This window comes from Myotis davidii, unplaced genomic scaffold (assembly GCF_000327345.1).
Source record: "Myotis davidii unplaced genomic scaffold, ASM32734v1 scaffold595, whole genome shotgun sequence".
NCBI lineage: Eukaryota > Metazoa > Chordata > Mammalia > Chiroptera > Vespertilionidae > Myotis > Myotis davidii.
Genome location: NW_006286790.1, coordinates 275,433 through 293,404, shown reverse-complemented (window position 1 = coordinate 293,404; position 17,972 = coordinate 275,433). Strand labels below are relative to the sequence as shown.

The following is a 17,972-nucleotide window of genomic DNA, read 5'->3' as shown; positions in this document are numbered from 1 at the left end:
GGCCCTGTCTGTCCCTCATTAGTAGAGCTGCCTGTTTACAGGCTTGTTGAGATTTCTTTCCAATTAAAGTATAATGAATTCACTAAGCCTTCGTCCCACATCACCCTGCCAGTTGGGTGTTTGGGGGTAGATAGACTGAAGTGTGAGTCCAGCAGCCTGCCCTGGGGTGAGAAGAGAAAAGAGCAGATCTGTGTGCGTCCTAGCAGCCGGCAGCTCTCCCTCTGCTGTGGCCTGTTCTGGGACTGTGGGCCAAAGGAGCCTTGGAATTGCTTAGACCTGCCTCTGTGCCTCTAGCTGTCCGGGTAAAAACATCACCTCTCTGGAGGCCTGTGCTGGAGCACAAACCCACGTATTGTCTGGCCCCTGGCAGGCTGGTCTGTGGAGGGGACACTCTAAGAGCTCTATTTTAATCTTTTGGAGCTGGGCCAGGGTAGGAATTCAGCTGCCAGCACCAGGCTCCCCACCCCCATGCTTTCACCCCAGCTCCCGTACCGCTACCCCCCCGCCCCTCCTGGTTTCATTCGCTCTGACCTCCCATCATGAGAGGTGCTGGTGTTCTTTTTTTCTCCCTTTCTCTTTTTTAAACTACCAGGGCTCTTTCATTGATTTGACCTCCCAAAGTGAGGCAGACCAGGGCTCCTCAGTGGGCTACTTGGGGCTCAGAGCTGGCATGAGGCCAACCCTTGAATCCCTGAGTTTTACCTCCAGATGTGTGTGCCTCTGTGCTTGTGTGGATGGGTGTGTTTGTGTTGTGTGTGTGTGCGTGCGTGTGTGTGTGTGTGTGTGTGTGTGGTTGGGGGAGAACTGAGCATTGGTGCATGTATGTGTGTTTTTTGTATCTCTATGACATTTCTCTCCCATGTGAAGAAAATGATAGGGTCGGAAAATTGAAGGGATAGAAGCGAAAAGAAAGGGTGGCTGGAGTCCACACACCTCCTCTGTTCCCTCTGCCAACAATACTCTCCAGCCCCAGTCAGATCATTTCCGTTGTCTCCCCTAATGGGTCTTCCTATGCGTCCCCTGAGTCACAGGTTTGTTTCTCTGGGTAAGGATGAGTCTTGTAGAAGGACCACATGGTAGAGTGGGCATGGGACTCCTTGAATTCCAATCCTAGCTCTGCCACTAACTGTACGATATTGGGCATGTGATTTCCCTTCCTTTGAGCCTCAGTTTCCCAGCTTGCAAAAGGTGGATGATAATGCTACCAACTTGCACAGAAAGTAGAAAGTAGAAGATGAAATGGCACTCAAAAATGACTCACAATGTTAGCTCCTTTCCTGCCTATCTATCCTTTCCTGGGAACAAGCCCTAAGGCAGCTGGTGGGCTTGGTCCCTGAAAAAGAAGCCCCCACTGGGAAGGAGGGGTCATGTTCTTCCTGAAGGAGGTGGGAGGGGACAGAGGGCGTGGAGCTCTGTCTCCCACCCGGAACCTCCCATCTCTCTCACCCCCATCTTGGCCTCTGCCAATGATGTGCATTTTCCTCTCTGCACCAGCCTCCCAAACTGACTCATTACCTCGACAGGGTAGCAACTTCCAAAACAAAACTTTTTCAACCAAGGAAAATATAACTATGGGGAGGAAAACATTTCAATATCAGGCCTCCTGGGACCCGAGGAAATGTGCTGAATGTTTGTCAGAGAATGATGCTGTCCTGACTTCAGGGACTTCGCTGAGGGCCGAAGGAGAACAATGACTGGCTCTTGGCTCCAGCCAAGCCAAAATGGCCCAAGTGAGGTCCAAGCTGGTGCTCAAGTTGCCCCAGATTTGGAAGAATCAAAGTGTGTCCAACATTGTGCTTCAAAGTAGGTCCCCCATACATAGGGGAGGGCCGTGCTCTGTCCCATGCCAACCTCTCATCTTCCCTTCCACCCCAGAGGAGATGCCCATTGCAGGCTTGCTGTCTGGCAAAGGGCCTGCTTGCTTCCCTCCTGGGTTCTTGGAAATGGACAGTGCAGCACATTCCACACTTAATTATAGTGCCCCCCAGAGTTGTGCAGTGCTTTGACCTTTTGCAGGACAGTCCAGGGAAGGGATCTTAAGGTAGTAATTGGGCAGGATCTAAGAGCACAGCTGGTGGGTGCCTGTTCTGTCAATCATTGCACTAAGTTATAGGCCACAGAAGGCACTGGTATTAGATTCAGGCTAGAGGAAGTCAGGCACCAGGTGTACACTCAACTAGATCAGATGTTCTAAATCAAAAGCAACTGCCTATTTTCCCCTCCATCATCTTCCCAATACATTTCACAACTCCTGGCACAGATACTTGTTAAGTAGTGGCCCCTAGAGTTGTGCAATGCTTCGACCCTTTCCAGGACACTCCAGGGAGGTGATCTTAGGATAGTGATTGGGCAGGATCTAAGAGAACAGCTGGTGGGAGATGCCAATAGCAAGTCAGGAAAGGTCCAAGGGATAGTCCAGATCTCATTCATTCACTGTGATTCCACCATGGCTTGGATACCCGTGGACTAGGGCACTGAAATAAATGGACCTGTTTTCTGAGAGAAACTGGTGGAGGGTGAAGCAGAAGGAGGGATTTTTTTGGGGGGAGAGGGGTACAGAATATTGGGAAGGGATGCTGAACATGGATTGATCAGTTACTTTTCTTCTCCATTCTCTTTTAGCTGCTATGGGCTCAATGTCATCTCCTACTTATCTTCCACCACCTACCTTCTCCAATGAGAGCAATGACAGCACAAAACATCTCCATAACACAGAAACTCTTAGAAGAATCCTGCCTCCTCCAATAGGTACTCAGTGTCTGAGTATTTTAGATATGTGGAATTTCAAAGCTGAAAAAGATCCTACACATTTGATGAAGTGTCTTTATCTGGAAGCTCAGAGAGGAAAAATGTCTCTTTTGCGGATTTAGAGTGCCTGTCCCTGCGCTAGAACACCGGCCTCATGGGAAAGTGTCCACGTGCTTTGTTGTCTTGTTTGGCTTCATTTATGGGCATTAGCTGTGGGGTATAAATGTCCCTTCATGTCTGTCTATGGAGGTGTCTGTTCCAGAGAAAGAGCTTTCAGTGGCCAATTCAGGCAATGCTTTTTTGTTCTCATAGGACCTAAGTCAATGGCACAAGACACCCTGGAAAGTCAGGAGTCCTGGGCCCTAGAACTCACTTTCCTAAGCCTCTAGCTCCTTATTTTTAAAACAGAGATACAACTTCTTGTTCTGAGTAAAGTGCTGTTTATCAAGTTTAAATAGGGTGGTGCTTGTGAAAGGGTTTTATAAACATACTAGTGGCCCGGTGCACGAATCTGTGCGCGAGTAGCTAGCTGCCGTGTGCCTCAGCTGGCCACCCCGCCCACCGCCGCTGGTAGCTCTCTGCCACTTGTAGCTTGCTGCCCCGCCTTCCTGTAGCTCTCTGCCACTTTTAGATCAGCTGTGACATTATGGCGTCCTGGCTAATTTGCATATTCCTCTATTATTATATTAGATAGGAAATTGCAGTTACCAAAAGCATGGTGAACATGATGTGTACAAAAGTGGCCTTCTTGGGCATTGGGGCCAGACGTTGGTAGGTTCCATACTCAGAGGATGTAGCAGGGATAGATGATCTGCATATCAATCTCCATGGTGCCCAACCAGGGGGTATGGTTTTAGTACTCTCAGATAACTGTTGGCTGTCTGGAAATGCATCCTGCACCATAAGAAACAGCAGGTTTCTCCACAGGCCCTTTGCTTCCTTCTGGGGGTGGATCTTAATCAACACATTCTGGAGATTGTATGTGGGGTGGGTGGGGAAACTTTTCAGGAAGTCCTAAAAGAAGTACTTCCAGGCACATAGAAGGGACAAACTGAGCTCCATATGAGCTATTTAGAGACCCTTGTGCTGGCAGGCGTTTGGAAAGGCCTTTGAGTCCATTTCTTTATGGAGGAGGTAAGCAATTTATGGGAGTTGATCTGACTTTAAGTGATCTCTTCATCAGTTTATCACTCACTTAACAGTTATCTGTGCCACGAGCTATGAAATGTGTTGGGAAGATGATGGTCAAATAAACCTAGGGGGTTACTTTTGACTTAGAGCAGTGGTTCTCAACCTGTGGGTCGCGACCCCTTTGGGGGTCAAACAACCCTTTCACAGGGGTCACCGAAGACCATCGGAAAACACATATATAATTACATATTGCTTTTGTGATTAATCACTATGCTTTAATTATGTTCAATTTGTAACAATGAAAATACATCCTGCATATCAGATATTTATATTATTATTCATAACAGTAGCAAAATTACAGTTATGAAGTAGCAACAAAATTAATTTTATGGTTGGGGGTCACCACAACATGAGGAACTATATTAAAGGGTCGCGGCATTAGGAAGGTTGAGAACCACTGACTTAGAGCATCTGATCTAGTTTATTGCACACCTGACTTCCTCTAGTGCCGAGCTGCAGTTTGCTGACCACTGCTCTAGCCTGATATCTAATATTAATCCCTTCTGTGGCCTATCGCTTAATGCAATGATTGACAGATGGGCATTATGACAGAACAAGCATTATTATTATTGACAGAACAAGGCACATTATGCAGATTTGAGAATACCATATGCTACCTGGAGAGAAAAATGTATTCACATTCAAGAAATCATTGCAAAGATCTAACTTACTTGGTGGATAGTATTGGGCAAGAGAATTTCTTTGAAATTTTTTTTCCCCTGCCTGATACCATAAATTGGTAAGAAATTCCTGGTTTCAACTTGCTTAATTCCCTAACATTATTATTATTATTATTATTATAAAGAATAAATTAGTTTTCATTGGCATATTGAAATACTGGGTATTTGCTTAGCATAATTTGTCAAGGGCCAAGCATTCAATACAGGCATACTTTTTATTTAGCAGTTTGAATTTGAAAGGCCTCCTCTTGCTCTATAACCCATTCTGTCCCTCCCCCAAAACTTCCCCGTGAGTGTTCATAGAGGAAAGGGGATATTAAAGAGCAATGCCATCTGTTTGGTTTGAAAAAGAAGGTAAACTTTTATTTAAAGACAGAGTTAGGAAAAGAAAGTAATGGTTTACTTAGAAAGATGACAATTTACGTAAGGAAAACAGCACATTGGGCCAGGACAACAAAACAGCCCTCAGAGGCTGTCAGGAAAACTGACCACAAACATGCCAGTACAGAGTTGGATTGTGTACGTGTGTGTATTTAAAAGAATTCTGTAAAACAGCATAAGACAAATACATGGTCCAGAGCAGCATATTTCCTGTCCTTGGGAATTCAGGAGAACCTTTGTGCAGGTTCTTGGGATTGAAGTCATCGCTTTGTGGTGGTCTCAAACACAGAAGAAATCTCAGTTCTCAGCCAGAGGGAGCAAGGGCCAGGGGGAGCTTTGTGGGTGTGGAAATAAAGGGGTAAACAGAGATAGGACGGCACATGCAGAAATGCACTGAAGACATTTAAACATGCACGCAGTGGAGGAAGGAGCAAGGTGGAGAGGATCAAGCTCCCTCTGAGTGCAACTTGGTGAGAGTGTTTGCCATTGCAGTCTGCTGCTATATTTTCAATACTTGGTAATAACCAATTATGAAAGAGAAATAACCCGAATGCTGTTGACCAATCAAGGGCCAACCGGACAGACTTTTCCGTTAGTTGTTAAAACAATGTCCCAAATAATAACTCTTCCAAAGTATCAGTGAGAAGATTTTAAAAGATCAGGCTAAAAAAATGTTTGTCTTATTGAGACTTGGAAAAACAATCAGTTAAGCCAAGTACTGACAATTCTATTAGTTTATTATTTAATTGACATTTCTCCACACTGAAGACAAAGGGCTTGGAAATTGTCCTTTAAGCAGCAAAAGATTCTATGAAGAATCAAAAATAGTTTTGACTTCTTCACCCTTGAATTAGATTTCAACAACATCAGGTTAGACATAAAGTACATTAGTATTACTTAATGCTTAGGAAACAAAGTCATCCCCTCTAATAGCTAAGATTTCTTCTGCTGACAATTTTTCTTTCAAATACAATTAGGCAGGTAAGAAATTATCAAAAATACTTGCCATTAGAAAAATTATCTTAATTCTTGTTAACCTCTGACCTCTTGTTATAAATTGGTATGTTGGAGAGGCATGCATTTTTCCAGTATTGTTTTTCATTGAGGTTACTGGCCATTTACAATATCCTTTTAAAATTTCCAAATAGTTTGTAAAAGTACATACTATAAAATATTATTGTTTCAAGATCAAAAGTCACATTTAACACATAGTACATCATGATTCATCTGTACATTTACAGAGGTTTAAAGCACACAAAATTGTGCAGATAACATACTGAAGTCTAAACTTTTACATACACTTCGTTGCATTCATAGCAACAAGATACAATAGATTCTGAATACCAATAATCAGCCAAATTACTATGTACACATTAGGCAGGAAGCAATTAAACACTGCCTAATAGAATGTCACTTAAATTACTTTTTCTATGAAACACCCCTTCCCCACTACACACACACGCGCACGCGCACAGACACACACACACACACACACACACACACACAGACTTCTTTAATTCTTTTTCCATCACAAACATTACACTGATGCTTGTGACCACATACAGAGGAAACCCTCAAACATCTGGTTTGTTACAGGGCAAGAAGTAACACAGCAACTCAGAGTGACTTAACACAATAATTTTCCAAACTTGGTTTTTCTAAATCAGCTACTGGATGGTGGTTGCTGTGGAAGCATATTTAGACTTTCATGTCATGGACTGAAGGAAGAGGAGCAAAGAGCATTAACTAATAACTTTATAACATTTGTCACTAAGTTAAATATTGGCTTTTGCTAAAAATGAAAAAAATGTATATATCTGGAGGGGAAAGACCCTAAGGTAATATTTAAAACAACAACAAGCCTCCTACTTCCTTTATCAAAACAGCATATTTTCACAGTCTACTTTATATGACTGTTAAATAAAACCAACTATCCTTTTGATTAACCATTTTAAAAATTCATTATTAATGGAAATAAAAGAAATAATTGAAAAAACTCTCAAATATAACTACAGTGTGCAGATGTAGTGGAAAAACCAGAGACCTGAAATATGGCAAAATCAGTGCTTCATAAACAGTCAATGGATTTTTCTAAAAATACTTTTTGCTAATGGCAAAGTTCAACACCTCAGAAAAACTCTGAATTAAGATCTCAGAATAAGTTTCCAAACTGTACAACATAGTTTCAAATACACTACCCTTGTTGTTTGTAAGGCCGCACTGAAGTTTAGCTTAACAGTCATGAGCCATGTGTTTGAACATCTTAGGAGACATGACCCACAAAGAAACAAGTTTTTTCCTTGTTCACCCTGCTACCTGCAAAGAGGTATCATTGCTTTCTGGATAGCTCCCTTAAAGGTATCACCAGGAAAAATAATTCAGATTTGCTTTATTGAATCATCTGAAAAAATATTTAGACTTTATAAAGTGAAAAGGTTGCACTTTCAATTCTCTGAGAGTGTTCTCTTGTTAATCTATAACTACCCTCTCTAATGAGTATGTTATCCTGTATAATAAAAGGTTAATATGCAAATTGACTGAAGGGTGGAACGACCGCTCGCTATGACACACACTGACCACCAGGGGGTAGACACTCAACGCAGGAGCTGCCCCCTGGTGGTCAGTGTGCTCCCACAGGGGGAGCGCTGCTCAGCCAGAAGCCAGGCTCATGGCTGGCGAGCACAGTGGCGGGGGCAGGAGCCTCTCCCACCTCCATGGCAGTCGGACATCCCCCAAGGGCTCCCAGACTATGAGAGGGTGCAGGCTAGGCTGAGGGAGCCCCCCTGAGTGCACAAATTTCGTGCACCGGGCCTCTAGTATTTCAATAAACAAATATACCAAGAGATGCGTACTCCCTGTTGTAGCTCTGCTATATAAAGTTGAGAGAGCTGTAGGATCATAGCATCATCTTTCTAACAAGTGTCAATTTTAAGAAGCCAGTGAATGCTGTATGTTGTTGACATAACTAGGGAAATTAAATGCACTACAGATCTTGACTTGATAGTTCTCCAAGAGAAAGTGAGTATATCTTGGGTGGAGTATGAAGAACAAGAGGAGGCCAAGGAATAGGGATTTTCCGGTATGCCTCCTTGTCTAAAACTGTCTTCAAATGAAGAGTTCAACCCTTACCGGGGCGCACATTCATGAGGCAGGATAACAATGAATGAGAGGCCAGTCCTCTTTCCACTTGTCTGGCATGATCTCCTGGCAAGGATGGGGTAGGTGTTTGCCAGGTGGCTCCCAGACAAGGTCTTTTTAGGGGAGTACAACAAGGCTTCAGTCATTGCTTTCCATAAAGTGCTTTGGGATCCTTTAGGAATGGGGGCTGGAGGAATATTATTACTAATTGGCTTCAACTTTCAAACCAACTGGAGCCATTTTCTCCAGAGTAATTATTGCTTTGAGCATCAGTGAATGTTCTTAAAACGAAATGGGTCTCTTCTTTAAGTACCCACTTCTTAAAATACTCATTTCCTAGAGTGAACATTTTAAATTACTGTCTCCCAGCTATCCTCACCAATTAAGAGGATGTGATAGCCTTTTAAATGGTTGCAAGCATACACATCAAAGACTTTCATTTTCCAGGCTGTTATCCTTATGATTAGACAGTGAGAGTGGAATCAAAGATGTCTGGCCCAACATGTGCTATTTCAGCGAGGCTGGGGGGACAGGTTCTTGCCTCTTCTAAGACATTGGTGAGATGTTTGGTGATGATGGCTACACTCATATCAGACTGTGAGCTCCTTGTTGCCTGGGAATGCATTTTATACATGATTCTTTTGTTCTCGGTAGGACTTAGAATAGAGAGCGATGTGTGAGAGGGGCTCGATCAGTGATTTTTGAGGATTTTCACAAATGATGAGAGCTGGCTAATACTGGTGAGAATTAAGCATGTTAGAAAAACCATGGAAAAAGAAGACCTGGGATAGGAAAGATTCCTCCAGAGGCTCCCAGGTTGGACTTAAAAAGAATGAACATCCATCATATCCCAAACCAAACCAAACCAAAACAAACAAGCAAAAAAAAAAATCCTCATACATTGTAAAGTTTCCAAAATGAGAAGACTGGCCAAGTGAATAAAGGACTGAATTAGAGAACACAATTTTCACTCACAAGAATGAATTAAGTTAAACTAAGCTCACAAGGTACGGGTGGAGGGAAGCTATTGGAACAAATAGCTAATTACTGAGGATACACCACCCACTTTTATATAGGAATAGTGCTAGGAAAATGCATTTTCAAGTTGATTAAGCAAGCCCATTTAAACCTAATGTGCATTATTCATTTCACGGGTGTGCATTTATTTTTCTCATAGAAGTTGAAGAAATAACCCCGTGTCCTCACTATAAATTAGTGCATTTGGATTTAATGCAATTTCACTTCATGAGTCATGATTTGTTCCAGTATGCCAGAGCTTGCTGACCAATTGAGGGGCCCCCGAAGGGGTCAGTCTCTGCTCTTGCTGCCTGTCAAATGCCTTCCTTCTAATTCACAGTCACAAACTTCCTTCCATGCCACCAGACAGGTCATGATCAGAGAATCATTTGGTTTCTTAGTTCTTGACAATTCCAGCATCTCATTTCACCCTTGTTGAACATATATAATCTATTTTATAAGTAGGAATAAATAATGATGCAGGTGACTGTCATTTTTTGTTATTAAATAGGAATCAAATGGTATGTAATTTTAAATGCTATTTCTCCTAAATTTGCATTTTCATTAATTAGCTTAGATGTTTATTATATGAAATTTGAAATTTCCTGGCGACAAGGAGCTCTGTGATATTGAAAATCTATTAGATAACAGGTTGAGAAAAAACATTGAATTTGGAATTAGAAGTAGATATTTGGAAAACCAGATAAATAGCCTATAGATAAGAGTTGGCCTGTGCCAATTCCCAATGGGAGAGCCTGCTATAAAGAGGATGGTTCTGGGTTCTGAACCTAACTCTGAGGCTAACCTAGCTCTTCAACTTTGAATAAGTCACTTAACCACTCTGGGCCTTAATTGCATCATCTGTAAATGCAAGGACTTAAGACTAATTTTGTGATTCCTTTTAGCTTTAAAAGGAATCTCCATACACATAGAATTCACTCAGAAAGAAGAAAACTGCCCTTTAAAATTCTCCCAGGCATGGAAAAGGAGTTGCAATGATTCCGATCAGGTTCTTTGGGAGGGTGATTGAGTATACAATCTCTTAAAAAAAAATAAAGACTGAGCTCTGGGCTTTAGTTTTCTAATGACCATAGGCCATGGGCCAAATCTGTACCTTTGCATCAGGGTAATTATTTATGTTTAAATCAAATGTTTCAAAAATGGAAGGGACCGGAATAACATTGTGAACAGGGGACTTTGTATGACTTCCCTTGAGGACAGATGGTAGAACTGTGAGCATAGGAGTAGGGCCATAAAGAGCAATATTTAACCAAAATGCTTATGAAGCGGAAAAGGACCATTTAGAATATCAGTGAACTGAACGGATCTTGACTCCTGAACATGAGGGAAGGCTCCTCATGCCTTTTTGAACATGTAGTGTGATTTCTCTTTGATTTGGGCTTCTCTTAAGTGAGAAATGCAGGTGGGAGGCAATGAGACCAAACCAGGATTTTCAGGTGTCTTTGAGCATAGCCTTGGAGCCACTGGCGGGGTCTTCCAAGGAAAGCTTTTCCCTGAGGCCAATGGACCAGCTGATGTCAGGGTAAAACTGAATTTGGAAAGGGTGGATTAAAAAGAGGAGGCAGCAACCCAAGCCCTGGACAATCTGTCCTGTGACTTGTGACGTGGGGGTGAGTAGATGTGTCTGTGTGACTGTAAGGACTGCATCATTGCCTGGCTATAAATGCAGGGCGCTTTCTCGTTCTATGACAATTCCATCACCTAAGAAATCTGGAGCAGATCCATGATCATTTTCAGGAACACAGCCCCCATGGACATAATTATTTTAGGTTTGTAAAGAAAATAGATTTTTGCTCATGTCTTTCTCCCGTCTCTTATCTTGACTATAATCCAGGCTTTCACTCAGCCCTCTTCTTGCCCCCAAGAATATTATGCCGCCCCTTTTCATACTTGAATGGAGCTGAGTGTGCAGGAAGGGCTTCTTTCTGCCTTACTCCATCTTTGCAAGACGAAGCTAGAAGAGAACCATCCTCTACTTTTGTTTCTGTGGTTTCCACACAGCACTAAGTGAAGAAAAGGCCTGTCCAAGGCTTCCCTAAGCAGATCAGTGCTGACAGGGAACCCAGGACAAGTCCACTTGCCCCTGTGCCCTAGAGGTACAACCTGGGCTCCTTTCCCCAAAACTCCTTTAAAGGTTTGGAATGGAGAAAAAAACAACGCTCATCTTATTTTCATCTATAGAACTCCTATCAATCACAAATTCGGGAAAGAGCCCTAAACCCAGTGTTCAGATGACAAAGCCAGCTGCAGAACTGGGGGTGGCTCCTTGGGCTGCCCTACCTTAGTCGCAGGTGCTATCAAAAAGCAGGCATGTTTGAACTGTTACATCCAGGACTCTATCTTCACACAAAAGCTCCTCTATGCCTTTTGTAGGCTGCACTGGGAATGACACTGGCAACTCTTGCCTTTACCCCAACTCTTACTCTTAAATAAAAAATAGGGGGTGGAGGGCTTGAACCTGTAACCTTTGGATTTTCTTTCTTTCTTTTTTTTTTTTTTTTTAACATTCGAACCGTTTGAAAATGGGTGGGGACGTGGTGGGGGCAGGCTGGGCCATAGAAAATGCAGGGACTTGCTGTGGAATGATGCACAGCCAATGGCGGCCTCCCTAAAGCATGCTGCTGAGTATTTCTGACACCTGGGAGGTGGTCGGAGCCTCGGGGCTCCTCTGTGGGCGGGTGGGGCTGGGCAGGCGGGAGTGGCGCCCAGGAGGTGGCCTCAAGCTGGCCCAGGACTTTGCATCCATGTCCACCAGGGCCTCGGGGTAGGGCTCCACGTAACACGCAGGCCGCCATCTTGGCGTGGTTCTTGGGCCCGAAGCCCGTGAGGGTCAGGCCGTGGAGGAACTCAGCACACGCGTGGTCGGGGTCCGGGCCTGGATCCTGGCCCTGGGGGTCCTGGCCCGACCCCGTTGAAGACTTCACGTCGTGCACCTGCAGGACGTCGGGGGCACTGCCGCTCAGGCCGCTGAGCGCCTGCTGACGCAGGCCGCCATCTTGGCGTGGTTCTTGGGCCCGAAGCCCGTGAGGGTCAGGCCGTGGAGGAACTCAGCACACGCGTGGTCGGGGTCCGGGCCTGGATCCTGGCCCTGGGGGTCCTGGCCCGACCCCGTTGAAGACTTCACGTCGTGCACCTGCAGGACGTCGGGGGCACTGCCGCTCAGGCCGCTGAGCGCCTGCTGCGCGATGTCCTGTGAGGACAGGTACACCAGGTCCAGGTCTCGGGGGCTCAGGGCGTCGCTGGAGTCGTAGTCACTGTCGGTGGGGAGGAAGACTTCCGAGCAGCCTTCTTCGTCCGAGCAGGGCTGGGAATCTGCTGAGGTTAGGAGAGAGAACAGTTCTTGGCGTGGGGTGCTTCGGGGCATGGCGTACATGTAGCTGACAACACCCCTCCCCTCCCCCTCCTCTCCCCAATCCTCTCCCTCCCGTGCCTAGAAGGGCCCTGTGCTTCCTTTAATGGTTTGCTCTCACCTCTTGAAACTATTAAGCAATTTTCGTTTGGCATAGGGCTCTCTGTAAGAGGTGTAGTGGGTCCTGTACTTAGCGCGCAGCGGTTCTCAACCTGTGGGTCGCGACCCCTTTGGCGGTCGAACGACCCTTTCACAGGGGTCGCCTAAGCCCATCCTGCATATCAGATATTTACATGACAATTCATAACAGTAGCAACACTACAGTTATGAAGTAGCAATGAAAATAATTTTATGGTTGGGTCACAACATGAGGAACTGTATTTAAAGGGCCAGAAGCTTGAGAACCACTGGGCCTTAAGGGGAAGGAAGGGGAGGAATTCCAACAGGTTCACCTGGACAGCGTCAGGGGGAGAACGCGTCCTCATTCTCCACAGACGATTTTATTACTCCTTGGGCCCTTGGGCATGTGTAGAGAGGATGACACAGATGGATGTTACTCCTTTGTCATTACCTATCCTTCAGATATAAGGTGTTTATTTTGTTGTTGTTTTTCCCCCAAGAACTTAAAAGGGGGAAAGGAAGACAAAGGAGGCAGTACAGTGGCCGAAGTCCGGAAAACCTGGTTTCAAATCCTAGCCTTCCTCCTCCACCTGTGATCTCGGGGCAGTTACTTAGCTTCTTTGAGCGTCACTTTTCTTACCTATAACGTGGGGATGATAATAGAACTTACTAAGGGTGACTGTAAAAAGTAAATGGATTATGTGTGTAAACACCACGTTGTAAGGTGTTTAAAAGGGGGAAAAAGTAAGGCCAAAAGAAAACAAAAAACAAGTAAAATCAGAGACAAAAACAAACCTTGAAGTGCATGCTATGATGACCGTAAGGGAGCCACAAGTTTAATTCTATAGGCAGTTGTCATTGAATGCACCAGTTATTTATATGCTTTCCCCCAATCAGATTGTATATTTCTGTAGGGCAAGGGCTGTCTTAACACCCTTTGAATTTCCCACAGAACTCAGCCCATAATGGTCCTTGATAAATATATGCTAATTTTGAAAACATGCAAGTGCTCTTAAAAGGAAGAACTCTCTAATCTACAAATCTGAGACAATCCCATAAGATTTAAAAATGGACTTAAGTAAATTTTTAAAAAATATATTTTTTTATTGATTTCAGAGAGGAAGGGAGAGAGAGATAGAATCATCAATGATGAGAGAGAATCATTGATCTGCTGCCTCTGATCCAGGCAATCCATGCAAATAAGATCCATGCAAAGAACTGGTAATTGACTTTAGTTGAACTTCTCTATCTGATCACTGTGTCTGTTCAGCTGTCCACAGGTATTCTTTTGTGTCTATAATAGTAATAACAAGAACTGTGAGCCAGTCATTACGCTAACTGTTCTAGGCACTTTATCTTATTTAATGCTTACAACTATTCCTATTTCACAGGTAAGAATACTAAGCCTTAGACTTATTAAATTTTCTAATTCATATAGTTGATTAAATGACAGAATAGGAACCACATACAGGTTTGTCTCCCTCCAAAGAGCTGCTATACTGCCATTTGCCTTAGCATTTGCAGGGCTTTCCATGGAAGCTTCCTGAGGACTTGGATTTGGCTCATCTAACCTACTTTGTTCAGTTATATTAAGTTTGTAGTACGGACGTCTGCTGCTGCTAATGAATCATTAGGTCTTGTATTAGTTTCCTGTGGCTGCTGTAACAAATAATCACACACCAGGTGGCTTAAGACCATAGAAATTTATTCCCCCACAGCTCTGGAAGCCAGAAGGCTGAAATCACGGGCCCACAGCGCTACACCTTGGAAGCTGTAGGGGAGAACTTTCTTGCCTCCTCCAGGTCCTGGTGGCATTCCTTGTGGCTGCATCACTCCAATCTCTGCATCTACCTGTAGACTCTCTTCTTTTTCTTACGAGGACACTCATCATTGGATTTAGGGTCTTCCTGGATAATCCAGGTTGATCTCATTTTAAGATCCTTAATTACACCTTCAAAGATTGTTTTTCCAAATAAGATCACATTCTCAGGTTCTGAGGGTTAGGACAGGAACATAGCTTTTGGGGGCCTACCATTCAACCTACTAGAAGTCTGTTAAGAAAAATGACTATAACTAGGAGCAAATGCTGCGGAGTTTGTGACACATTTTTCCTATTTCCAGCCCACACTCAGGTTAAACACTCTGAAAGGAGTTTGCACTTTGACCTCTCAACCTACAAATAGTGAACATTATTGTTTGCAGGAGACTAAGGAGTATATGAAGGTATGCTTTAAAGGGCTGACATTCTAATATTGCAACAGATCATCATGTTTTAAGACTTAGTCTCTCAGGAAGATCTTGTGCTGATTTCCCCAGGTGGAGTTGATTGCTCATTTCTCTTGACTTTTACAGCATTTTATTTATATCTCTGTTACTGCATTTATCAAGGTTTATTATAAATTATTCATTAGCGTATTTATCTACCTCAGTGAATTATGAACTCTAGAGAGCATGCCTGTGTCTTATTCATCTCTGCTTAGCGAATGTTAAAGAAGTTAGTCAGTGAAGGAATAGACTAAAGAAGGAGTCAAGCCAAGGGAAATGTAGGATCTTCTGTATTTCCCAGATCAGTGGTCAGCAAACTGCGGCTCGGCAAACTGCGGCTCGTGAGCCACATGCATCTCTTTGGCCCCTTGAGTATGGCTCTTCCACAAAATACCGACTTCTGCGCATGGGCCACGAAGTTTCAATCGCACTGTACGTGCGTGCTCACACGTGGTATTTTGTGGAAGAGCCACACTCAAGGGGCCAAAGAGCTGCATGTGGCTCGAGAGCTGCAGTTTTCCGACTACGGTCCCAGATCATCTGATCTGAACTTGGACATGTGAGCAGGCTGTGAGGACCTCTTAACTAGACTGTGACTGAATCATCATTGTATTATTAGCTTCTTGTGCTGTACTTAGTACATTCAAAGCTCTCAGTAAAATATGTTGTGTTGAATTGAAACTGAAACCAATATTGAAATCTGGGAGCATAAAGAGTGGTAAAATTTGACTGCCTCTTGAAAAAAATACTGTAAGCGACCGAAAAGACCTAAGTTACTTAATTTGCCGTAGAAATTCCTGAAAACAGTCACCCAAATCAGTTTGTTTTATATTTGACTTGGTGAGTCAGCCCAGTTATAGCAGAAAGAACAATTGTCTTAAAATTAGATAAACCTGGGCCAAAGTCCTGTCTTACACTTTGCTGTGTATATAATCTTGAGCAAATCACTTAGCCCCTCTGAACCTTTCTTCATCTGTAGCCTGTAGGTAATTATGTTGCCTACCTTCCATAGGTGCTATGAGGATTAAATTAGTTTGTTAAAAGTACTTTAAGTGCTTTACAAACAGAAGGTATCAATATTATTGAGATCCTTTCCAACCTTAAATAGAGAAAACTAGAAAATATATCAAGAGGTGGCTCATTAAAATACGAATCAGTAATCTGATAAACTTCAAGATTTTACTGTGAGAATGCTATTAATAATAAAAGAGAACAATCTCTTGTATGGTGTTTTGTGTTGGCAATGACCTAGTCTGGTACTGTATTTCTCAACCTAGATTTGGCAGTGCCTTAGTAAATGATGTAACTTCTTTACTGTAGCTTCGAGGAGCAAGGGAGATAGGAATAAATCAAGAGAAGAGCTAGTTGTAACTGTAGTAACCCAGGAAGGAGATGAAAAAGGGCCTGGGTATGGAGTGGTAAATATTATCTTACACGTTCATGGACCCACATTTGGGAAACACTGCTCCAGTGGGAATCTAAATATTTGACTTCCATGGTGGTTGTATTGTTTATTTTGAGACTTAGTGGAACCTATTGCTTAGAGTGGATACCCCTCCCAGAACAATCTCCAGGATGCCAGCCAGGGCACTGAGGAGTTTCCAAGGACTTAGGCCACTGCACTCCCTCCCTTCCTGGAAAAGAATGCAAAGTGCAGCTTCCATTCCCAGATCCAGCCATGTGCTCCATTAAGCATTGGAGGTGCCTTGCCCAGTTGTTATTTTAATAAAACTGGTTGTGCTCCTCAATTTCCTTTAGAGGGCCCACTGGGCAGGCTAGCACTGGTAGAACCTTGGTTTCCCTCGGGTTGACCCAGGAGCTGTTTGATGAAAGTTCTGCCCATAGTATTAGTGCTGGCATAGGAAGCTTAGCTTTCTTGCCATTGTAATGGGTGTTGCAACTCCTGGGCTCTGTGGATCAGGCCAACAACAGCAGGGTAGAGTTGGTGTGGATTTTGAGGGCATTATGGAGAGATGACATTTCAGGAAAGAATAATTGATTTAAAAGCTATTGCTTTTCTCTTAAAAGCAGGGGGCATGGCAAGACAAAAAGAAAGGAACAATAAGCAGCATTTGTTCTAAAAATATATCTTCACATTTTTAATGTATCTCTGTCCAAATTTTTATTTCTTTTGTGCTTCATTGAATCTATTTCCACTGTATTTAAGTAGAATTTAAACAATTTGTACATAAAGAATTTTAATAAATCTCTCAACAGGCCTTACGTAGAATCTCCAGGGTTTGTTCACCTTGTAATTTTCCAAGAGAAATAGCATCTTCAGATTTCTGTTGAATTTTTAAGCTGTTTAGTTTATGCCATAGTGTTTTTAACATCATCTGGGAAAAGGCTACCAGGAAGCTCAGGATAATCTTCAAATGCATCGGAAGGAAACAACGCCCCACTCCCCTCTGTTGCCTCACCCATGTGTCAGTAGGAGAAATAGCAGTATCGGAAAAAAAAAGTACTGCTGCCTGTGGCCACTATACCCACAGAAAAGGAGTGGAAGAGAAAATACCCATGTGATGGACCAAATCATTCCAACCCCTGCCTTGCACTGCCTTTTCTAGGAGCCAACTTTCCCCCTTGGGTCCTTGGGAGATGCTTAATTTTAATAGACTCAGAGGAGTTCTACTTTATGTTTGAAAACCACACAGAAAAGAGAAGTAAGTTAAAGAGTTCCACTACCCTCCCCCTCCATCCCCCAATTACCCACTACAGATATACACAGACAAATCCAAGGTATTCAACAGCCTTAAAACAGAATCTTGGCCTGGCACCAGAGGCCAGGCTTGTGATAAGCTCTGTAATTCCAGCAGGTTCCTCAGAAGTTAAGTGAACCCTACCCATACAGAATGGAATTATGTTGCAAACATTACCCTGAAAGCAAACCAGTGGGGATGCTCTTCTAAATTGGACTTTTTTTCTTCCTAAATGGTTTCCAAACAAAAGTCATCACCTTAGTGGAGATGATAGAGTGTGCAGGAATAGATTTCATTGCTCAGAAATGCTTTTGATTTTGTGAGAGGATAGGATACTAAATATTTCTCTCAGCTCTCAACAGT

The 17,972-nt window shown here is 43.3% G+C and overlaps 1 protein-coding gene across 1 annotated transcript in view; it reads right to left on the bottom strand.

Moving 5' to 3' along the window:
* Nucleotides 1-12,135: 12,135 nt before the first annotated feature.
* ANKFN1 (ankyrin repeat and fibronectin type III domain containing 1) overlaps nt 12,136-17,972 on the bottom strand; it is a 220,662-nt gene continuing 214,825 nt past the window's right edge. The window contains exon 19 of the mRNA XM_006758689.1: nt 12,136-12,491. Coding sequence (XP_006758752.1) covers nt 12,136-12,491 — 356 coding nt within the window. The remainder of the gene's footprint in view (nt 12,492-17,972) is intronic.